This window comes from Rhodnius prolixus, unplaced genomic scaffold, assembly GCF_049639745.1.
Source record: "Rhodnius prolixus isolate KJV_2025 unplaced genomic scaffold, Rpr scaffold_12, whole genome shotgun sequence".
Classification (NCBI taxonomy): Eukaryota; Metazoa; Arthropoda; class Insecta; order Hemiptera; family Reduviidae; genus Rhodnius; species Rhodnius prolixus.
In genome coordinates this window covers 3,137,140-3,162,599 of record NW_027411635.1, presented here as the reverse complement: position 1 = coordinate 3,162,599, position 25,460 = coordinate 3,137,140, and the positions used below count along the sequence as shown (strand labels likewise).

General features: G+C 37.3%; 1 protein-coding gene across 3 annotated transcripts; it reads left to right on the top strand.

Moving 5' to 3' along the window:
- Window positions 1-180: 180 nt before the first annotated feature.
- HDAC11 (Histone deacetylase 11) lies at window positions 181-25,234 on the top strand. 3 transcript variants are annotated; one of them, XM_074142793.1, is made up of 8 exons: window positions 181-330; window positions 420-535; window positions 2,152-2,262; window positions 3,307-3,398; window positions 3,490-3,697; window positions 4,512-4,678; window positions 8,043-8,292; window positions 10,697-25,234. In XM_074142793.1, the coding sequence occupies exons 2-8, from the start codon at window positions 521-523 to the stop codon at window positions 10,853-10,855; spliced, it is 1,002 nt and encodes a 333-aa protein (XP_073998894.1). In that variant the 5' UTR covers window positions 181-330; window positions 420-520; the 3' UTR covers window positions 10,856-25,234. The 3 variants fall into 3 exon arrangements, with proteins under 3 accessions (XP_073998894.1, XP_073998895.1, XP_073998893.1); XM_074142794.1 differs by having other exon boundaries at window positions 420-549; window positions 8,043-8,151; XM_074142792.1 differs by having other exon boundaries at window positions 420-549.
- The last annotated feature ends 226 nt before the right edge of the window (window positions 25,235-25,460 follow it).

Sequence of the window (25,460 nt, the reverse complement as noted above, 5' to 3'; positions counted from 1 at the left end):
TCCAAAATTGAAATTAGAGAAATTCATGCGACACTGCAACTACGGCAATCTTAATTGACTGGCACCGATTATAAAACTTTATTGTTTACGCAGAAAGCATATATGTACCTGCCTAATAGTATTTCAAATAAAAAAAATAACATGTCTGAAATAGCAACTATCTGAGTTGTGGGATTGCAAAGGCTTTGGCTGACCTTGCGTTGCTGTGCCTGTGCAGGGATATTTAGTAGCCTGCTAGAGACTACACTGTTGCAGTGATTGCTCAATTGGACGATGTAACCTGCCCACTCACTGTTACCCAAGTCAAGTTACGCTGCCAGCAACGAGCATGTCAGTATATTTGTGCAGAAATGAATTCCAAACGTATTAGATATTTTAAGATATTGTAAAAGACACTGTCCAGGTATGTTGTGTTACAGGAGCACTGAGACAAGTTGCACAAAGATTCCCAAGTGGCCAATAGTCTACTGCAAGTCGTACAACGTACATTTCTGTGGCCTAGAGAAGCTGCATCCTTTTGATGCAACTAAGTGGGGTAATATCTTTAAGGTATCTTCTTAATTGCTAGTAAGTTTGGAAGTACTTATTTTCTTAATAAGCTCACAATTAAAATAGTAAAAGTTTGGAACACTCTCATGCTTTTCCCTGTAATTTCATTTACTTATCAATGTAAATTCAAAGTCTTATGGTCTTTAATATGTGCACCAATTTTGTAAGATCAAGTTTCTAAGAAAGTCAAGACAACCTGAAATTCTCGAGCCCGGTAATGCGCATTACAACCTATTTATCTATTTTAAAAAGCCTAATACAAATTTTCAACATAAATTTAAATACAGCAATAAGTTATTTGCTAAATTCACTCATTGTCTGACCTCTAGAACTTCTCATTTTAAAAAAATCCAAGTCGATTTCCTTTTCTTTCAGTTCGGGCTGTCGTTACTACACAATTCTAGCTCTAATCAGTAGATTAATAGTCACATTTATGAATAATGTTATTAATTCTATTAATAGAAAATAGCTATCAAGTCGTAACCGAATTCTTAGATAACAATTGGAAACAGTCACCCTTTAAACCAGAATGAACTTGTATTTCTTCAGTATTTACTGGCTGTCTAAAGTTAATAGCGCAGCTGTTATTATTTTCGTATCACAGTTGTTACTATTTTCATATAGTGTATTATTTTGTATTGATAGGCCTTTAGTTTTACAAACAGTGTACTTGGGCAGTATTTATCTGTTGTTAATTTGTTAAGGAATATGTGTCAGATTAGTTTACGAATTGTTTCTACGTTTTAAAAATTTAACAAAGATAACACCCTAGAGACATCAACAGATATAGGGGAGCAATGGGATATAAACCAAAGAATTTATCTTTGAAACCTGTGTTGAACTGTTTAATTATCGTTAAGTAGGCATCACAGGACTCCAAATGATTGATTATTATATGCAGGAGTTTAAGGATGTTAACATTCTGAAAAAATGTATTGCCCCTGATTCTTATTAATATGGTTCAGTTATTAGTGTATTGTGTTTTTGGTTTTGTTTTAATATAAACCATCAATTGTTAACGAGAGTTAAAAAATATATTAACATATTGGTATTTCAGGCTTCTGATGCCTTTATTTACCTGTTGTATATTGTATATTGGTGAAAAAAAAATAAACAGCTCAATCTTTTTCAACGTTCATTTGTTGTAAAGGAATAGTTTCTGTGCAGCCTCTTTCACTTCTTTCTTCTCTATGACTTCCACGAGGTAAAAGTCCATGAGCAGACAAAACAGAAGACACACCAACCTTTTATGATGTAAAATATTACATTGTCAATTAGCGCTGAAGATGACCTAGTCCCTAGGTCGAAAACTCGGCACAATAAAAAAATACAAAGTATGACTTAAATTGCAGTTATTTTTTCATCCTGTTGAAACAATGAATCAGGCACCAAAAATAATAAACAGTAATTAATTACTAAATGTATTTCCTTTTGATTATAAAGTTTATTCAATTGTTAATTTTAATTATATTAATGAATTTGTACCAATATTGTCAGTTTTCAACGCCATTTACTTTCAAACCTTTGAAATTGCAGAAAAGAAAGTCGTGTGAGTGTTATTAATGCGATTTTTGTATTCAATGATTTGTTCACGCATTACAGTACCTAAAAGAACTTTTGTGTATTGGAGACGAGGACATCCTATATCCAGACGAGGCCACTCCGGAGGATCTTAAACTCGTGCATACGAAGCGATATTTGAACAGCCTCAAGGTAATTAGATAAATCTGATAGTTAATTATTAGATAAATTAATCAAATTGTGCCCTTATAATTATTTAAATTGCTGGCTCCCGCTTGAGAGTGTAAGTTTAGTTATAAGATGTGAGCCTTAGTTACAAATATTGTGAAACTGAATATAATCTCTTCACTATATGTAGGATTTTGGAACAGTTTAATATTTTAATAATGAAGACAAAGATTGAAAGTCATTTTTGTAAAGAGACATCCACCACGAGATTAATAAATTATTTTATTAATTTAATTTTTTCGAACTTTAATCTTTTAAAATAGTGTAGTCAACCATGTTGAACTGTCGGCCTCCGGACAGTGTTCTCTCGTTAAAGACAACACTGTCTATCACCGAACAGTGAGCTGTAAGAAGCTCCAAGGAACACAAAATTTAAGGGCCAGCAACTGGATTTGAACCCGTTATCTTTGCGTTGGAATCCAGTATTTGCTAACCTTTGCGTTCTTTCATTATTGATAACATTCGTATTCAGCAAGTTTAGTGTGAGATATAAACTTAGTCAAAGTCACATTCTTTTACCAAAATTATTAATCAACCTCTGAAGTTGGTTGATAGTCCATATCTGGCAGAGATACTAAAATCAGCCATCTAAAACGAATAAAATTCGCGAGATGACAATTATTCCACCCTTATGTGGTAGAACCCTTATTATTTAGATATTTGACACGACTTAAAAAGGCGAAGATTGAAAGATTGACAGAGTACTCCAACGCAAAGGTTGTGAGGAGTCAAAAGAAAAAAACTGAGCGTTCAAAACTTTAATATTACTTGAAAATTTGGGTACATTTTATCAAAGGTTAATGATAATAATGTAATTTACAGCTAAGGATTAGTAAGTAAACTAGTGCAGGGATTAATCGAAATAATAAAAGTAGAGAAGCATTATTTTTTTACTCACCCTATTATTTCAGACGATTATCTACAAAGAGTTAAACCAGCGATAACAAAGAGTATCAAAAGCTTTAAATAAAACCCAGAATTCAGTACTAATATATTGTGTCTGTATAGTGGGGCTGGAATGTGGCGGCCATAGCCGAAATACCTCTACTAGTTTTTTTGCCCAATACATTGATTCAACGATGCTACCTGAGGCCTATGAGGTGTGTTTGGTTTGTAGTATTGAATCTGAAGCATCTTTAGATTTCTGAAGATGATTAGATTTATCGTTTACACAGATGCTTGTGACCGCAGGTACCAGACGAGAGGTAGCGTCCTGGCTGGCCAATTGGCGGTGAAGCGTGGCTGGGCTATCAACCTGGGTGGTGGCTTCCACCACTGTAGCCGCGACCAAGGCGGAGGCTTCTGTCCGTACGCCGATATCACTCTCTTAGTGGAAAACTTGTTTAAATCGACCGACAACATTAAGAGGATCATGATAGTTGACTTAGATGCTCATCAGGTTTGAAAATGCATAGAAAATCTTAAAATTGGTGCATAATAATTTTTTGTATAATAATAAAATTGGGAAATCTGGTTGAAATGAATATTTGCTTCTAATTCCTGAATATTGAATAGAAATTTAAAAAAGGGGGGGGCGCCACCAGCACAATATGAGAAATCTTAGGAGAAAGTAACAGCGCATGTAAACCAACTGTTGAACTGGAAAAGAACAGTACATTCTAAATGAGGAAAGAAAATAGTACTAATAATGAACTTAACTATGTGGTTGGCGTTATACGATCTTATTAATTGCAACAACTTAAACGAAATATTCAGACATATAGGTATTTTTTTAATATTTAGGCTCTGTTTCACTTATCGACCTTGTCACAGACAAAGTGATTGTCACACTACTCGGCATGTGATTTAGGAAAAGTTCGACTTGATTTTTATTACTTTTTTGTCTCTGTAATAGTTTTATGTAGAAAAAAAGGCTGCAGGGTAGTGGCCATTAAGTCAAAGACGCTGAACCCCTTGCCCTTCCCCTCGTAGTTCTCCAGCCACAGCCTCCTGTTGAGATGGGGCTCTACTGACGGTCTTTTAGGCCAAGTGAATGTCTTAATACGCATTTTTGTATGTCAAACTATTCATTTATATAAAAATCAACCGAAGCACTGAAGTTTATCTTAATTTGATTATATGGATATTTTGTAAGTTTATTTTTAATATAAACATCAATAGTTTTCATAACTTTTATGTTAACTTTAGATTTATAAATAAGGACTTTTTTTCTTCTTCAGTTAGCATTGTATCATATAATTGTATTGTTGCAGGGCAATGGTTACGCGCGTGATTTCGAAGGCAATCAAGATATCTTCATAATGGACGTCTATAACAAAGGTATCTACCCACATGATATTGAGGCAAAGAAGGCGATTAGGTGTAAGGTTGAACTCCAGTTTTACACTGAAGATGACGAATATCTGGACAAAGTGGAAACGTGAGTGTTTTTTGTTATGAAATTATGCAGCTCAAACAGCATTTTGAATTTCTGTTCTAACGAAACATTTTGAATGATCTTGTTCCTTACACCTGCAAAAGTGGCGGTGCAAGAGGATGTCTCACAGGGATTACCAGTTGTAATGGGTTAAGAAAAGAAGATCTCATCAGTTTAATTCTTGAGATGGTGGCGAGGAAGAGATTTCAATCAAACCGGAAAGAAATATTTAGAACCAACTCTCTCATTAGCTTGCTTAGGTGTTATGGCATTAGTAACTGTATCTACTGCAGCGTTTAGATCATCCAATACGGAGTTTTAAGAAGGAGTGGCGATATTTGGACACCCGATTATATGGAGAAATTACCCGGTTATTATGGAAATTGAAGATAAAGGTTGTTCGAAGATCTACACTTTGACGAAATCGCGTCTATGCAACTAGGTAGCCACGATGTTAGGCTAGATTTTATGTCTCTGCAATCCAATCTTCTAGATAAGTGCTTCTTAAACTTTTTGTGACCGCGACCCCTTTTTAAAGTAAAAATTTCTGGCCGACTTCTTTATATCCTTACACCTAATGATTAGGCTATAAGTCGATTTAAAGTCATATTTGGATGTAAAAGTATGTACGAGGGTCGTTTGAAAAGTCCGTGCAAAGTCAGAGAGATAGCACTACTGGCGCGTATCGAGGTTATGTTTAGTTAGTAGCATCTCTTGGAAGAACACACGCCAAGTTTCAGCCAGATCGGTCTATTTCTTTGTGTTTGGCATTCGTTTAAATCGAGGAAGTCGAGTGATTTTCAAAAAATGGACGAAAAAGAATTTCGTGTGTTGATTAAACACTACTTTATGAAAGGCAAAACGCCTCAGGAGACTAAAGTGAAGCTTGATAAACATTATGGTGACTCTGCACCTTCGATTAGAACAGTTTATAAGTGGTTTCTAAATTTTCGGAGTGGCCATATGGGCACAAGTGACGCTGAACGTTCTGGACGCCCTGTTGAGGTTACTACTCCAGAAATCATTGATAAAATCCATGATATGTTGATGGATGACAGAAGAGTGAAGGTGCGTGAGATTGCTAGTGCTGTGGGCATCTCGAATGAACGGGTACATAATATTTTGCATCAACATTTGCACATGACAAAGCTATCCGCAAGATGGGTGCCGCGATTGCTCACGCTTGACCAAAAACGAAATCGTGTGAAGTTTTGCAAGGACGGTTTGCAGCTGTTCCAGAAGAATCCGCAGGACTTTAAGCGTCGTTTCGTCACTGTGGATGAAACATGGATACATCACTACACTCCTGAGACCAAAGAACAATCTAAACAATGGGTTACCAAGGGGGAATCTGCGCCAAAAAAGGCGAAGACCGTTCCTTCGGCCGGAAAGATTATGGCGACTGTCTTTTGGGATTCGCAAGGAATAATCCTCATCGACTATCTGGAAAAGGGTAAAACTATTACAGGTGCATATTATTCATCGTTATTGGACCGTTTGAAAACCGAGCTGCAAGAAAAACGCCCACGATTGGCCCACAAAAAAGTCCTTTTCCATCACGACAACGCACCAGCTCACACCTCAGCAGTTGTGGTCGCAAAATTAATGGAAATAGGGTTCCAACTCGTTTCACATCCCCCCTATTCTCCAGACTTGGCTCCCTCGGACTACTATTTGTTCCCCAATATGAAGAAATGGCTGGCGGGAAAAAGATTTTATTCAAACGAGGAGGTGATTGCAGAAACGAATGGCTATTTTTCAGACTTGGACAAATCCTATTATTCGGAAGGGATCAACAAACTAGAGCAGCGTTGGACGAAGTGTATAAGCCTAAAAGGAGACTATGTTGAAGAATAAAAAAGGTTTACCCCAAAAAATTAAGTAGTTTTTATTTTAGCACGGACTTTTCAAACGACCCTCGTATAAGCTTATATATGAAAACATAAGGCTGTAACACCGCTAAAATTTATCCTCGATTTTTTTTAAACAGTAAAGAATTGAAGTTAGTAAATCTACTATTATAAACTATATTAACTATTTGTATAAACCATATTAATTTTAGGCTAATATATTTTTAGAAAATATAATTATAAAAGCAATTTAAACAGAAATTAATATCGACACTTTTTAAAAATTAAAAACATAAATAAAAATTTTTAAATCTCCCAAAAGCCTTTCAAAATATTCGACGGTTTCATTTGAGTGCTTCGTTTCAAAATGCCTTTTAAATTTTTTGGGCTTTATGCTTTCATTAGCCAAGGTTTCGCTGCAGATTAAACAAAGCGATTGCTGTTTATCGTGATAATTATTAAAAGTAAACCCGCATTGCAGAAATGATTCACTGTAGGTTCTTATTTTTTTTTTTTTTTTTTGCCGAATCTCTTCTATTTTCGACTTCTTTTTCGGTGTACTTGAAGTCGCTTTGGTTTCTTCTTTTTCTGATTCACATATCTTAGCTTGATTTAGCCACTTATCCATTTTAGAGAACAAATTCAAAAATCGTGAATATGTAAGGATGTTTTTAATTTGTATGAAACGTAGAACTTTATAGCCATTAACATTGACCATGTATTTTAAATATTAATGGACACTGTGCAATTGGGCGTAACCTAAACTCCATTGAAAAGTGTACTGTCACAGAACAACAAACTTATATTTCATTTGCATGGTATTTTTAATTGGGTCCCTACAACATATATCCCCCACTACTTGCTGAACGTTCGCGAGTTACTGAATTAAACTTGTTTTTTTTTATATTTACTTGTTACTAAAATGTTAATAAGTGAATTAATTCACCAGTTCACAATATATTTCCGCAATCCCCAAAAATTCTCTCTTGACCCCTTGAGGAGTCGCGAACCTTAATTTAAGAAGCGCTGTTCTAGGTAGAGGTATACGGGTGGGGAAACTGACTGAGGAAATGAGGCTTTATTGTTGAGAGAGTAAAAAATTTTGAGGACAATTTTGGATCTGTATAGAATGAATACGAAGTCTTATAAACTCCGTAAATAAAGTTGAGTGTCATTCATAAACTTGAGAAGTTAATGAATGCTGCGCTAAGCCCTATACAAAGTTGGTAGTGGCTTTAGCCTAGTTGTAGTTGTTTTGTAGCCAACTTTTTTCCCAGCTTGTTTACTGGTTAGACCCTCAACTTTAGCTGCACAAATGTAGACATTTCCTTAATTTGAATGTAGCTTCATTAACTAATTTTCGTTATTTCATTTTTTTAGTCAGAGTGCCCTAGAATCTGTATAATCTTACCCTGTTATTGCTTAGAATGTCTTGTTTCTGATTGGAGTGAAGGAATTATTACTACACTTTGTCTCTCCATATTATATTCACCTGACATGTCTTCAATTATTCGCAGGAATTTGGAGCAGTCTTTAAGCCAGTTTCATCCAGACTTGTTAGTGTACAACGCCGGCACGGACATTCTGAGTGGCGACTCTCTGGGCAGGCTGTCCATCACTCCCAAGGTGAACTTTCTTTTTACTGCCTACTGTTACGGTTCGGGGAAAAAGGAAAAAGAAAAGGGGAAAAGGGAAAAGAGTGAGAAAGGGGGGCTAAATCGTTGGTTCGCCACTCAGCGGTTGTGGAACGCAGGTTCAATCCTCGCTGTGAGTGAAATAATTTTATCTTTTTTTTCCACTGGGAATAATTAATTTTTTTTATTTATTCTTCATTTATTTAGTCACTTACTTATTCATTTATTTATTTAGTTATTTGTTTTTATTTATTTTTTTTCATTTTCTCTTTTTTTTTTGCAGGGGCTTCCGTCACTTTCCCCGTAGCCCATTTCCTTAAGTGACGTGGCGCCCAATTTGTTATCATTATTAATTCTTATTATTTAATTAATTAATATTATTAATTCCGATTTTCTTTTTTTTCCTACATTTATTTAGTTATTATTACTAGCAACCCACCCCCTTCTCCTTCTGAGCTTGGGCATAAATGTTACACTACAAGCATGTTTTTGTGATCAAAATCAGGTTCCTTCAAGTTGAATTTTCACCGGAAAGTGAGTCGAAGAAATTACTGCTCTAGTCGCGGTAATTTTGACTATTGCCTCTTTAGGAAACATGTACATATGATGGGTGAGACGAGTAACGGAGTTTTTTTTTTTATTTTTTCAAGTTGGTAAATATTGACTTTCCGACAGTACCCGAACTTTCACTCATAACCTGTCGGTTAGAAGTGCTGTTTACTCATTACCTTAAAAATTTCTTTATGCGTCTCTTAGCCTGACAAGTTTGGACTTATTTCTCTGTTCCACCACGTAGAGGTGAGTGCTAGTCTGCTATCTAGCGCTGATAATAACATTGCAAACTGCTTAAAAGCTTCATTCAGCTCCTCATTAAACAACTATGTTTCATAAAATACTTCAGTAATTATTCTCATAATACCACATTTCCTTACCATTAGGACTCTTTCATTATCATCCGATATACAATCTCTCAAAATATGCTCAGGGGTTTCTTTATCTCAACACATGCATCAGTCACCCTCCGACAGGGCATATTCTTCCAACTTTGCATTCAACGGACCGTGCACCGTCAGGAAGCATGTGACCTGTTAGTTCGTATCTTGACTGACCGTCCTCGGAAACAAACCCACTTTGGTGAAAAAACCGAGCGGTCATTCGGCCCTTATTGCTGGACTGCCATATTTCTTTTAAGTCAAGATCTGCTTTCCTCCTGAGCATTTTATCGTACACAATCATATCCTGAGTTACGCCCGTTCTATTTACCTGCTCCACTGTAATTTGTTGAAATTCGTTAGGCAGTCCTTTCCTAATATAATATCTTGCCGCAGCGCGCACTATTTCGAGGTCAATCGGGAAACAACCCTTTAAGACCTACGACGCCTCCGTAGAGGTTGTTCAGCACGCCCTGCCCATAAGCAACAGAAACAACCGTCGCATTGCCAACAGGTACCTGCTAATATGAAAATGAGACAGTCTGTGAACCCAGACTGATGCTGCGTATGTGACAGTGGCTAAGAAAATTCCATTATACAATATTCTTACCGATTTTTTCTTCAAGCCCAAGCCAGATCTGGTCGTCCTTAGCAACTGCCCAATAAGTAAACAAACCTTATTTTGTAATTCCATCAATGCGGCATAAAGGGTAGTTTTGTATCTAGTGGCGCACTCAGATACTTTAATTGTTGTTCCCATCACAAACGGGACCCAGAATCCACATCCGTGGGAGGTCTGGCCCAACGTATTCAATAACATCGCTACTGTTTTTGCAGCAGACAGAGTCAGTATGTTATTCTCGCACTAGGTCTGAACCTCTGTTATCGCTACAGCAGCTCTTTCTTCTAACATTCTTCTACTACTTGCTTCAATTATAAAAACCAAGCCATATGCGTAAGCTACTCTTTTAATGTCATTTAAATCCATTCCTAGAAGCGTGTCCAAAACCATATGCACATCAACGGACTAAACACTGATCCCTGTGGGCAGCCCTTAGTATACTCGACAAACCTGCCGTGGCTGTTCACTACAACCTTCCTTCCTTGCAGATAAGACCCAACTAATTTGTACAAGTTCATTGGGCATCCTGCCACTCTCAGTCTCTCAAAAATTTTGGGCCACCATAAATTGTCAAATGCTCCAGCAATATCAATATTTACTTCTTGCTTTAGCAGTGCCCAGTACTGCATGCATCGCATCTTCAGTAGAGCAGCTTGTCTTAAATCAAAAGATGCTCTAAGTTCTTAGACTTGTATATTCGTTGTAGCCTGCCCACCAGAAGTTTTTTTAAAAACCTTTCCCAAGACGAAGAAGTGCCAATTTCCACTGAATTTCCATAAACTTGGATCACTATGAAACACTCATATGTAGCCTGTATTACTTTGGTTTGAGATTTTTTTTTTAAGAGCGTTCCTTTTGTGGTGGATCTGGAAAATCGTCTGTCATAATCGCAACATTTTATTTTGCCAGTAATGAGTATTAAGAAATATTAAAACATGAAATGATTTGTGAGAAGTTGCTAATGATAGTGTTGTGTGTACCAGGGAGTGATTAGACGTGACGAACTGGTGTTCATGAAGGCCAGAGAAAGGCGAGTGCCGATCGTCATGTTGACCAGCGGTGGATATTGCCGAGAAAGTGCCCAAGTTATTGCCGAATCCATCGGCAATTTATATCACACAGGACTTATAGATCACACTTAATTCTTTGCTAAAGCAAAACACTAGGGCCAGTGAGTAAGTGTTAAGAAATGAGACATTAACGTAGCTCTTTTGGGAATATTTGTCACTGATATATTCATCTGGCGCTTCAGTGCACTTGTTAGGTTTTATTTTACACAACTTGAACACCTCAATCCTAAGCTCGTGGAGTATTATGTCAATTTCATGTGAGCAGTAATTAAGCCAGTGTTAATGGGTTGGGCCTGATTATTTGAGCCTCAACATATTCTAGTGTACAGTTAGTGTGTTACCAGAGTACCTTGCAGCTTAATTAGGAGCCTTTCAGCAGGCTACTCCTCTTACTTTTGTGTGAAAGGCTATGTGACTACGATGTATAGTTTGCATAGTTGTGAGGCGATTAAGTCTCTCCAAGGATCATTGAAATGACAAATGGTAATATTTATGTAAATTTAATGTGTTACTCTTCGAAAGGTGTTTCGCCCCGATAATTAAAGAGTGCCTAGTAACTTGTGGAGAAGGGAGGGTTCGTACATCATGGACGCTAAGATTTTTTGTTTTGTAACTGCGAATAGCGAAACCTAAATTCGGGAGTATAATGCAAAAATAATCAATAAAAATTAATTTCAACCGGAACTCAAATAAACCAAGTATATATAAATAAAAGGTTAAAACAATAATAACAAGAAAATATAATAATATAAAGATAGTTGATAATAATCGCCTGGTAAGATGCGATCCGGCAACCTTCAGAACTTGAAAAGAAATGGCAGATAAATAAGCTAGCGGCTTTACTTGTAAATTAGGTGACTAGATTTTTAGGTAAACTAGATTGTTCATATAATAGCTGGGGACTGCCTGAGCCAGTTTATGTAAGCGAACTATATTTTTTTGGGTCTTCAAATACCTCTGATGCGCCTGAGGTTCCCGCGACAGCGGGAGAGCCAGTCGCCATACTCAACAAACAAAATAAAAAAAGAAATATGTTTAACTATTAATGTCCTAGGACACTAGTCCCTTAACCCAGTCGAGACGACGATTTTTTTAGAACACGGTCCCCAGGAACGAATTTTTTTTTTCTTTATATTGTTCATTTTTAATAAAAAAACATGTTTACTATGGAATCACCCAATTCGTAAGTGAATTCACATAAATAAGATCATTGCACACCGGGTGTGCAGCTCGCTCCTCGGAAAAGTTTTATTGCGAGGAGTGGATTGAACACCGTGTGTGCAATGTAAGGTAAAATAAAAATACATCATTTTTAAATACAAATACAAATTTTTAAAAAGTAGTAAAAAGTTAAAAAAAAATAAGTTGAATAATGAAAAAAATAACATAAACGAGAAATAAATTTTTAGAAAAATGTCTAAAGATAATAATGTAATGCAACTCAGTAATAAAAAAGAAAATATAATTTGTAAATAAATTTTTAGGAAATAGCACACTGATAGTAAAGTAATTATACATTAGTTGGTTCATGGTAGCGCTTGAAACATTCTCCCAAACATAATCCAGGATTACCGACACAAGCAGGACAAGAGTAATTACTCGTACTACGTTTATATCTTCCTTCTTTGTAGCACTGTCTTTCTGTTTACTTTCCTATTTTTATTTCTTGGTAAAATTTCAGGTAGGTGATCATTTATTTCTGGTGTTGTCAACCTTCTGTCTCGGGGTATTCTAATTAAGTTTTTTAAAATCTCTAGACGATAGTCGTAAAAATTCAATTTTCTTATTTTTGGTATGTTTTGTATAAATTGAAGGAATTAAAAACCAAAGTTTCAACTAAATGAATCCATAATTTGATGTACCATTTAAATGTTCTTGATGAGCAAGAGTAGTAAGACAGCATCTGATCTTTGCGATCTATCTCGTTCATATAGTTGTAGTAATGCAACGCAATTGGTTGCAGAATATTTCGTTTATATTTATTTTCATATTCTTTTAACGTTGCTTTGTATTCACTTGATATCAATAACACGACTCTTCTGTCTTTAAATTTACCTATCATTACATTGTTTTTAACTTCATTTTTCGTCAGTTTTTTTTATTACTTCCAAGTTGTTTCCTTTCCTTGTCATTCTCAATGTTCCTGTACAGTAACTTTTGTATTGTAGCAATTTTGAAAATAAACCAAAAGAACTGTAATAATTGTCCATGAAAACAGAATGTCCCTGATTTAGAAAATCTTTCATCAAATGAAAAACAATTTTATCTACATGTCCTTTTCCACTTATGTCGTCACCACTTCCCGTATATACTTTTATTCGTAACGGGGTACCAGAACTTTCGCACACACGTATAACTTTACACTATGTTTGTGTTTTTTACCGGCAATATATTGTTTAAATATTAACTTTCCTCTCCAAGGAACTAGAGATTCATCTATTAGAGTTATAACTCCCTTTGAGGATAATATATTTCGTTCATTTTATTATTAAAATAATCTACAATTGGAATTATGTTCCGTAGGCGATGATCACTTTCATTATCAGACGAGAAATGAAGCGATCGTAAGACATTTTGAAATCTTTGTCTAGTCATTTGTCGGGAAAAACACTGAAAACCAAATTGTTCGCTTTTATTCCAATAATTATCAATTCGTGGACATTTGATAGTTCCCGTATGTAATAATAAACTTAAAAACACCTTGAATTCAGAAATGTTTAAGTCCTTCCATTTTTCCTTTAAAATCATTTCGCTGTACTTGTTTGTTTAATTGACAATCAAAGAGAAAAAGGTATTATCGAATAAAAATTCAAAAAAATCGTAAGGACTACCTCCGTTTGGTAACTTTTGGAGACCTGGTTTACCCACAAAAGGAATTTTTGTAAAAGAACCATCATCTTCCCTCGTTTCTGTATTTTCACTAAGCTCACTTTGATGCTGTTCAATTTCACTTTCAATGTCAGTACAATCGTCCCAATCATTTTCTTCAAAAACCTCATCCTGTGCATCATCTAAGAGTTCAATATTCACATTCATGTTTTCCTCATTTTCTGGTAGAGTGACAGTAGTGTTTTTTCTATCGGTCCTCCCATTTGATTTTTTTTCGTTACATGTTCCTTCAGAAAGGGGTTGGTAAAAATAACATTTCATTTAAGAATTTGGATAAATTACTAGCGTAACCTTATACACCTAGCTAAGTCCTTAAGAGAGATGTACTCAGTTAAAAAACAAATTAATTGATTTTCTTTAAATTTAAGTCTTTAGCCGATTGGGTGCGAGTAAAAAAACCTAAATAAAATCAATTTGAAATGTTCATGTAAGGGTTGGCCGCCCTCGACGCGCGCGTTTTGAGGAATCGGGAAGTGGTCACTCAATTAAAACTCATTTCTAGTCACAATATTTATTTAAATAAAAAAAACGACAAACAAATTAGCAACAAATAACCAAATTAAATTATTCCCAATAATTCTTCCCGTACTTATTACCTAAACAGACCCAGTTGAACATTATCATACAATTATATATCTAAGTTGGCTCTACCATATTACAAATAAGTGACTCAGCACATCAATAAGTTACAATTACAATCATACAGATACAAGCCACGAATTCCGACCTTGCAACCGCTTAGTCGACCACTCTGGGGCTCCACAAACACCGCAATCTTTACCTCTTAAAACAGCTGAGGCTCCTCCGCTAGAACACCGACTCCTCCGCAAGGCGACTGGCTCCTCCGCCGGACAACTGGCCCCTCCGAAAAACAAGTGAGAACGTGGCCAGCCAGTAGCCGTTTTATATACGGTGTCGACTCAGCGGTTCCCACACCGTAGGTTGCAACACCTTTAGTCCTCTGACCCGTACAATAATTTAATTATTCATTTTCTTCCTTGATAAAATTTTATTTAACTATATCCAATTCATAGATCTTAAAACAACTCAAGTAGATCTCAAACTTCAACTGTCAATATTAGATTAGAAACAACTTAATTTGACATACATATTTTCATGATGCTAATTCAAAGTAATCAAGCGGAAATACAAAACTAAACCTTAAATAAAGATCAAATAACTAAACCAATGCCCTTTTAGATAAGAAAAGCAGGACCCTTACATTACTCCCCCCTTTTCAAAAGTGAAGCCCCTGTGGGCTACACTTTACACACCATCCTGCTCTGACTTCGAGCTTCCTCCTTCTGTAAATTCGGGTTGATACTGCTTCACAGACGAATGATTCGAAATTGTAAGTGCTACCCATGCACTTGCTACTACTGCTACTGCAACTGCTGCAACGGTTCTGGCAGCTACTGCTATCGCGGCTACTGCTACTCCTATTGCTGCTGCAGCTACTGCTCCAAATCGGCTGCTACTGCCACCGTAACAGCCTCTTCTACTGCGCTTGCTGCAGCTACTGTAATTACTAATTTCAAAATTAGTATAATTAGAACTGATAAAAAAAATGGTCTCCAATGGGTTAAGGACAACAAAAAGTAAATACATAAATTTAATAAAACAAATATCACTCCTCTGAGTTGCTGCTAAAATATATACAGAGAAAAAGAAAGAAAACTAAAATTTCATTTTTTAAAAATTTATACACAAAAAAAAATTATCTTACAAGAAAAGAATTGGACAACTATTTACAGTTTAAATAACCGTATAATAATTATTTAATGATAAATTTAATTTAATAATAAATTAATAATAACAATAATATCAATAATAATAACAAAAATAATAGTAATAGTAATTAAATTAGAGAAACATAGAAAAGAGCAGAAAGAATAAAACAGAAATAAAAATAAAACAGACTAAATGTAAGGGGCGCTGGCCGCTTTAATTACATTCTTCTTTATTTAATCATTTGAGTAATTTTACTGTGCATTAATAATTTTTTAGTATTTATTAGATGTCACAGACCCAGATTCATTATAACATTTTGTTATAATAATGATAAAATGAGCATTACATCTTCATAAATAAATAGGCACTATATTTTAACTCTATCTGGCTAATACGAAAGGAGATATAGACGTTTGAATTTCGAACGAATTTGAAACTACATCGAAAACATCTAAAATTTTACCTTCCATATCTCATTACCTATTATCACTAGAATACTGCAGTTTGTACAATACCGTAAAGAATACATTAAAATCTGAACAATACTAAAAGAGGTTTAATCATTGTAAGGGGCGCTTGCCAACCCGCACGGTGAGGAAACAGGAACTGGTCACTCCAACCACAATTCAATATAATTACAGATTTCGGCCATAGTATTTATTTACAATAATTTAAAATAATTTATTTACAATAACAAATAAAAAGGACAAACAAATTATCAACTAATACCCCAAAGTAAATCGGATCCTACGCTTCATCCCTTACATAAACCCACCCAGTTGAATATCTTATACAATTCTCTATCTAACCTCGCTTCTAATACACTCTAATACGTATCCCCACACATCAATAAGTTAAGTAATTCATTCATTCACCTACAAGTAACCTAATATACTATACAATTATCTATCAAAACCTCGCTTCTAATACATTCTAATACGTATCCCCAAACATCAATAAGTTAAGTAATTCAGTCATTCACCTACAAGTAACCTATTCAATCTTTGCAACCACTGAGTCGACCATACTGGGGCTAAACAAATACCGCTATTAAATTACTACTGGGCTACACTCACCAGCCACAAGCCAGCCGACGAACCTCTTCCACAGCAAGACCACTGGCTCCTCCGCAAGGCGGCTGGCTCCTCCGCTGGACAACTGGCTCCTCCGCTGGACAACTGGCCCCTCCGCAAAAAGTGTGAGACCTGGCCAGCCAGTAGCCCAGTTTTTATATACGATACGGTGTCGACTCAGCGGTTCCTACACCTTTCGTAATTTAATTAGTGATTTTCCTCCTTGTCCTAATTCTTATAACCCCGATTACAAAACAATTCAGAAAGTAAAATACCTAAATTAAATAAAATTTATTTTTTGTTTTAAAAACTTATATGGAGATTTCATAATACTTTTAAAAACACTGTATCCCAATGACTTTCTACTACAAAATGGTATGAAAAGCTGGACCCTTACATTACTCCCCCCTTTTCAAAAGTGAAGCCCCTGAGGGCTACACTTTTCACACCACCTTGCTCTGACTTCGAGCCTTCACCGTGATACTGCTTCCCAGACGAATTGTAAGTGCTACCCATGCACTTGCTACTACTGCTGCTGCAACTGCTGTTACTGCAACTGCTGCAACGGTTCTTGCAGCTGCTGCTATCGCGGATACTGCTACTGTTGCTACGCTTAGCTGCTACTCCTATTGCTGCTAAAGCCACGACTCCTGATCGGCTGCTACTGCCACCGTAACAGCCTCTTCTCCTGCGCCTGCTGCAGCTACTGCTCCGGATCGGCTGCTACTGCCACCGTAACATCCTCTTCTCCTGCGCCTGCTGTAGCTACTGTAATTACTAATTTCAAAATTAATGTAATTAGAACGGAAAGAAAAAAACGGTTACGTCACTGAGACTGCTTCTGCTGCTAAAGCTACTACTCCTGATCTGCTGTTACTGCCACCGTAACAGCCTCTTCTACTGCGCCTGCTATAACTAAAGCTACTGCAACTGCTTAACTGCTGCTGCCACTGCTCCACTATTTCTGCCACTGGTTCTGCAGCTACTGCCGCTTAACTGCTGCTCCTGCTGCTGCTTTTACTGCAACAGCCTCTGTTGTACTGCCACTGTTACAACGGCTACTGCTACCACTGGTTCTGCTGCTGATGCAGCTACTGCCTCTTACTGCTGCTCCCGCTGCTTCTGCTACTGCTGCTGCTTTTACTGCAACAGCCTCTGTTGTAACTGCCACTGTTACAACTGCTACTGCTTCTACTGCCACTGGTTCTGCTGTAACTGCCACCGTTACAACTGCCACTGCTTCTACTGCCACTTGTTCTGCTGTAACTGCCACCGTTACAACTGCCACTGCTTCTACTGCCACTGGTTCTGCTGTAACTGCCACCGTTACAACTGCCACTGCTTCTACTGCCACTGGTTCTGCTGCTGCTGCAGCTACTGCCACTTATCTGCGGCCCCCGCTGCTTCACTTCTTCCGCTACTGCTGCTGCTGCTACTACAGCCACAGCTTCTGCTATTCTGCTACTCTTGCAACTGTTACTCGGCAGCTGCTATTTATTCTACTACCGCTGGTTCTGCTGCTTCCGCTGTTCCACTTCTGCTAATGCTGCTGCTACTATTGCAACGGCTTCTGCTGAAATTGCTACTGCGGCAACTGCTACTTCTTCTTGTATTGCCACTGGCATATGACTGCCGCTTCCGCTGCTCCACTTCTTCTGCTACTAGGAGGGGGCCAGTTGTCCTGCAGCCAGCTACAGCCCAGTAGGCGGGGACTTCCTTGCCCGCGTCAAATTTCACGTAACTCTATTGAGGGTAAAAGCTCAGAGCTACCCCCCTTCTGTCGACTCAATGGCTGCGTGTATCTCTTTATCTTTATTTAGAACTTGAAGTGACCAACTCCAGATTCCTTAACATAACCCAAAACTTGATTCTTCTCGATTTCTACCCCTGACTTACTGGTCAAGTTTTAAAACGGAACTTCTCGGCTGTCCAAACCGTCGAAACTTTAAAACAAGAAATTTATACTACCAAACCCACTTATAAAGAACACCCGGAAGAATACTTAATCAACTAGAGAACTTAAAGCATCAACTATACACCAAACACCGATTGGATGATACGACCCCTGACTTTATTAATAATTCACTATTTAAAAAAAAATGAAATCATACCCTATATGTATCATGACCTACCAATTCAACTCGCTAATCACATTATGACTTCAGTCCAAACTCACTAGAAGAATTTCGCACTGCCCTAAACACGCAATGTACCTTTATAATTAATCAAATCTACCAAAACAAAGCCGTAAATACTCCATATATACTCCATAAATACTCCATAGCTTCCAAAAAAAAAAAAACCTATAAACCTCCTATAAAAACCTTCAACCCAGCACCTCGACATTACTCAGCACCACTCCCTAGGCTCCACCAACAGCCAAACCAAACTCCTTATAGTTCCCCCTACATCTCTCGATACAGTTACCAATACAATACAAGGGATTCCTACTTTCACCCAGTAACCATCAATCTGCACCCAACAATCTCTATAGTGCACTATACTCGCAAATTAAAAGGAAATGAGAAAGATAAAATTAGAATAACCTCTTCAATTATCACATACCGCTGGATCATCAATACGTAAACAACGTAAACTCCAGGAAATAAGAAAATTGCTGTCCGATTACTGACCTACTAATGATTGCTGAGCTGGCACCGCGCGCGCTCCACGTGGCGCGACTGACGGATTATTCTAACAATTTTATTATTTATTGGATAGGCAACTGCTAACTGGGGTTCGCGGTGTATTCTTGCAACACCCCACACCTGACACCAATTGTAAGGGGCGCTGGCCGCTTTAATTACATTCTTCTTTATTTAATCATTTGAGTAATTTTACTGTGCATTAATAATTTTTTAGTATTTATTAGATGTCACAGACCCAGATTCATTATAACATTTTGTTATAATAATGATAAAATGAACATTACATCTTCATAAATAAATAGGCACTATATTTTAACTCTATCTGGCTAATACGAAAGGAGATATAGACGTTTGAATTTCGAACGAATTTGAAACTACATCGAAAACATCTAAAATTTTACCTTCCATATCTCATTACCTATTATCACTAGAATACTGCAGTTTGTACAATACCGTAAAGAATACATTAAAATCTGAACAATACTAAAAGAGGTTTAATCATTGTAAGGGGCGCTTGCCAACCCGCACGGTGAGGAAACAGGAACTGGTCACTCCAACCACAATTCAATATAATTACAGATTTCGGCCATAGTATTTATTTACAATAATTTAAAATAATTTATTTACAATAACAAATAAAAAGGACAAACAAATTATCAACTAATACCCCAAAGTAAATCGGATCCTACGCTTCATCCCTTACATAAACCCACCCAGTTGAATATCTTATACAATTCTCTATCTAACCTCGCTTCTAATACACTCTAATACGTATCCCCACACATCAATAAGTTAAGTAATTCATTCATTCACCTACAAGTAACCTAATATACTATACAATTATCTATCAAAACCTCGCTTCTAATACATTCTAATACGTATCCCCAAACATCAATAAGTTAAGTAATTCAGTCATTCACCTACAAGTAACCTATTCAATCTTTGCAACCACTGAGTCGACCATACTGGGGCTAAACAAATACCGCTATTAAATTACTACTGGGCTACACTCACCAGCCACAAGCCAGCCGACGAACCTCTTCCACAGCAAGACCACTGGCTCCTCCGCAAGGCGGCTGGCTCCTCCGCTGGACAACTGGCTCCTCCGCTGGACAACTGGCCCCTCCGCAAAAAGTGTGAGACCTGGCCAGCCAGTAGCCCAGTTTTTATATACGATACGGTGTCGACTCAGCGGTTCCTACACCTTTCGTAATTTAATTAGTGATTTTCCTCCTTGTCCTAATTCTTATAACCCCGATTACAAAACAATTCAGAAAGTAAAATACCTAAATTAAATAAAATTTATTTTTTGTTTTAAAAACTTATATGGAGATTTCATAATACTTTTAAAAACACTGTATCCCAATGACTTTCTACTACAAAATGGTATGAAAAGCTGGACCCTTACATTACTCCCCCCTTTTCAAAAGTGAAGCCCCTGAGGGCTACACTTTTCACACCACCTTGCTCTGACTTCGAGCCTTCACCGTGATACTGCTTCCCAGACGAATTGTAAGTGCTACCCATGCACTTGCTACTACTGCTGCTGCAACTGCTGTTACTGCAACTGCTGCAACGGTTCTTGCAGCTGCTGCTATCGCGGATACTGCTACTGTTGCTACGCTTAGCTGCTACTCCTATTGCTGCTAAAGCCACGACTCCTGATCGGCTGCTACTGCCACCGTAACAGCCTCTTCTCCTGCGCCTGCTGCAGCTACTGCTCCGGATCGGCTGCTACTGCCACCGTAACATCCTCTTCTCCTGCGCCTGCTGTAGCTACTGTAATTACTAATTTCAAAATTAATGTAATTAGAACGGAAAGAAAAAAACGGTTACGTCACTGAGACTGCTTCTGCTGCTAAAGCTACTACTCCTGATCTGCTGTTACTGCCACCGTAACAGCCTCTTCTACTGCGCCTGCTATAACTAAAGCTACTGCAACTGCTTAACTGCTGCTGCCACTGCTCCACTATTTCTGCCACTGGTTCTGCAGCTACTGCCGCTTAACTGCTGCTCCTGCTGCTGCTTTTACTGCAACAGCCTCTGTTGTACTGCCACTGTTACAACGGCTACTGCTACCACTGGTTCTGCTGCTGATGCAGCTACTGCCTCTTACTGCTGCTCCCGCTGCTTCTGCTACTGCTGCTGCTTTTACTGCAACAGCCTCTGTTGTAACTGCCACTGTTACAACTGCTACTGCTTCTACTGCCACTGGTTCTGCTGTAACTGCCACCGTTACAACTGCCACTGCTTCTACTGCCACTTGTTCTGCTGTAACTGCCACCGTTACAACTGCCACTGCTTCTACTGCCACTGGTTCTGCTGTAACTGCCACCGTTACAACTGCCACTGCTTCTACTGCCACTGGTTCTGCTGCTGCTGCAGCTACTGCCACTTATCTGCGGCCCCCGCTGCTTCACTTCTTCCGCTACTGCTGCTGCTGCTACTACAGCCACAGCTTCTGCTATTCTGCTACTCTTGCAACTGTTACTCGGCAGCTGCTATTTATTCTACTACCGCTGGTTCTGCTGCTTCCGCTGTTCCACTTCTGCTAATGCTGCTGCTACTATTGCAACGGCTTCTGCTGAAATTGCTACTGCGGCAACTGCTACTTCTTCTTGTATTGCCACTGGCATATGACTGCCGCTTCCGCTGCTCCACTTCTTCTGCTACTAGGAGGGGGCCAGTTGTCCTGCAGCCAGCTACAGCCCAGTAGGCGGGGACTTCCTTGCCCGCGTCAAATTTCACGTAACTCTATTGAGGGTAAAAGCTCAGAGCTACCCCCCTTCTGTCGACTCAATGGCTGCGTGTATCTCTTTATCTTTATTTAGAACTTGAAGTGACCAACTCCAGATTCCTTAACATAACCCAAAACTTGATTCTTCTCGATTTCTACCCCTGACTTACTGGTCAAGTTTTAAAACGGAACTTCTCGGCTGTCCAAACCGTCGAAACTTTAAAACAAGAAATTTATACTACCAAACCCACTTATAAAGAACACCCGGAAGAATACTTAATCAACTAGAGAACTTAAAGCATCAACTATACACCAAACACCGATTGGATGATACGACCCCTGACTTTATTAATAATTCACTATTTAAAAAAAAATGAAATCATACCCTATATGTATCATGACCTACCAATTCAACTCGCTAATCACATTATGACTTCAGTCCAAACTCACTAGAAGAATTTCGCACTGCCCTAAACACGCAATGTACCTTTATAATTAATCAAATCTACCAAAACAAAGCCGTAAATACTCCATATATACTCCATAAATACTCCATAGCTTCCAAAAAAAAAAAAACCTATAAACCTCCTGTAAAAACCTTCAACCCAGCACCTCGACATTACTCAGCACCACTCCCTAGGCTCCACCAACAGCCAAACCAAACTCCTTATAGTTCCCCCTACATCTCTCGATACAGTTACCAATACAATACAAGGGATTCCTACTTTCACCCAGTAACCATCAATCTGCACCCAACAATCTCTATAGTGCACTATACTCGCAAATTAAAAGGAAATGAGAAAGATAAAATTAGAATAACCTCTTCAATTATCACATACCGCTGGATCATCAATACGTAAACAACGTAAACTCCAGGAAATAAGAAAATTGCTGTCCGATTACTGACCTACTAATGATTGCTGAGCTGGCACCGCGCGCGCTCCACGTGGCGCGACTGACGGATTATTCTAACAATTTTATTATTTATTGGATAGGCAACTGCTAACTGGGGTTCGCGGTGTATTCTTGCAACACCCCACACCTGACACCAATTGTAAGGGGCGCTGGCCGCTTTAATTACATTCTTCTTTATTTAATCATTTGAGTAATTTTACTGTGCATTAATAATTTTTTAGTATTTATTAGATGTCACAGACCCAGATTCATTATAACATTTTGTTATAATAATGATAAAATGAACATTACATCTTCATAAATAAATAGGCACTATATTTTAACTCTATCTGGCTAATACGAAAGGAGATATAGACGTTTGAATTTCGAACGAATTTGAAACTACATCGAAAACATCTAAAATTTTACCTTCCATATCTCATTACCTATTATCACTAGAATACTGCAGTTTGTACAATACCGTAAAGAATACATTAAAATCTGAACAATACTAAAAGAGGTTTAATCATTGTAAGGGGCGCTTGCCAACCCGCACGGTGAGGAAACAGGAACTGGTCACTCCAACCACAATTCAATATAATTACAGATTTCGGCCATAGTATTTATTTACAATAATTTAAAATAATTTATTTACAATAACAAATAAAAAGGACAAACAAATTATCAACTAATACCCCAAAGTAAATCGGATCCTACGCTTCATCCCTTACATAAACCCACCCAGTTGAATATCTTATACAATTCTCTATCTAACCTCGCTTCTAATACACTCTAATACGTATCCCCACACATCAATAAGTTAAGTAATTCATTCATTCACCTACAAGTAACCTAATATACTATACAATTATCTATCAAAACCTCGCTTCTAATACATTCTAATACGTATCCCCAAACATCAATAAGTTAAGTAATTCAGTCATTCACCTACAAGTAACCTATTCAATCTTTGCAACCACTGAGTCGACCATACTGGGGCTAAACAAATACCGCTATTAAATTACTACTGGGCTACACTCACCAGCCACAAGCCAGCCGACGAACCTCTTCCACAGCAAGACCACTGGCTCCTCCGCAAGGCGGCTGGTTCCTCCGCTGGACAACTGGCTCCTCCGCTGGACAACTGGCCCCTCCGCAAAAAGTGTGAGACCTGGCCAGCCAGTAGCCCAGTTTTTATATACGATACGGTGTCGACTCAGCGGTTCCTACACCTTTCGTAATTTAATTAGTGATTTTCCTCCTTGTCCTAATTCTTATAACCCCGATTACAAAACAATTCAGAAAGTAAAATACCTAAATTAAATAAAATTTATTTTTTGTTTTAAAAACTTATATGGAGATTTCATAATACTTTTAAAAACACTGTTTCCCAATGACTTTCTACTACAAAATGGTATGAAAAGCTGGACCCTTACACTAAAAAATAAACGATTGTACAGACAGTTACTAACATTCGTGAAAACATTCGTCATAACAAGGCTGTGCCGAAGAATAAATTCCTAACATGGTAACTAGGATTGGAAATAATTTTGAGATCGTAGGCAAATTATCAGCTGTTGGTATCTGCAAGAGGAATTTTGTTTGATTGCGTCACACAAAGATATTTGTATGTATAATGTTGATTTTCTGGTGCTGCCATAATCATTAATAGTAAAGTTCTATTACTCTTTAATAATATGCAGTCGGCTGTTCCAAGGCAAGTGTAATAATTGTTGGACTAGCTAGCCAAAACAACTAACTTAGGCAAACAATTCATTTTGCTACTGTTACCCAATGTTTAGATTTAACAAAACCACAGCCTGGAAGGCTGTTTTTGAAAAGTTTACATTAGGGAGGCCCTTTGACGAAGTGACGAGAGAAGGAGTTTTCAAGACATCTGTGTTACTTGTTTAAACACGACCTGAGCGTGACTGCTTATCAAAGAATAACGAATTATAACCTGTAAATTACTTTAAATAAGTTGTTTCTAAAACTTGTGCAATGACTAACTAAAATGATATTTTACAACTCATTATATAACCAATTTTCAATTGGAAATTCTACCGTAAAGTAGTTTTTGAAAAGTGTGCTTTAGGGTACTTTGAGGAAGTCAAAATAAAGTTTATTTTCATTTCTTGTCTTTTACTGTAATAATGTTCTGGCAGCACTAGATAATATATTTCATTTTTGTATATTTAAGTAACAAAATGTGCCAAATTAGAACAATACTAAGAGGAACATAGACTTAAATTACACTTTTAAAATTGCCAAATAAGGTTGCGAACTAGGCATTTTGTTATCTAAATTTTGGTTGTTATCCTTTTAAAGAAATGTTAAGTTTTATAAGAAAGGTCGTTGTTAAGTTTTTAAATAAATTGTGTAAAATGTAACCAGCTAGAAGTAATTGTAAGATATTGTTTAATAACTTGAGATTTAACAAAAGTACCAATTTTGTATAAATAAATATCATTATTAAAAATTTTGTGTTTTTTTAGGAACTCAAATGAATGAGGTAAAAAAAAAATCAGGGGTCCTTAAAACGTATCAACAAATGCATGATGTTTACACCATTATATTGTATTAATCTACAGATATTAATCACAACTTTAGCTTCAAAAATTCATAATTGTGAAATGACCGCAAACCGAATGAAGAGCTCTGAGCGGTCACGATTAAGAGGCTTTATACAACACTAACAATTCAAA

Coding starts and splice junctions, on each gene's coding strand:
- HDAC11 (XM_074142792.1), top strand. Junction 3,399..3,489: donor TGCTACCTGAGGCCTATGAG/GTGTGTTTGGTT, acceptor TTGTGACCGCAG/GTACCAGACGAGAGGTAGCG. Junction 8,293..10,696: donor ACGCAGGTTCAATCCTCGCT/GTGAGTGAAATA, acceptor TGTGTGTACCAG/GGAGTGATTAGACGTGACGA.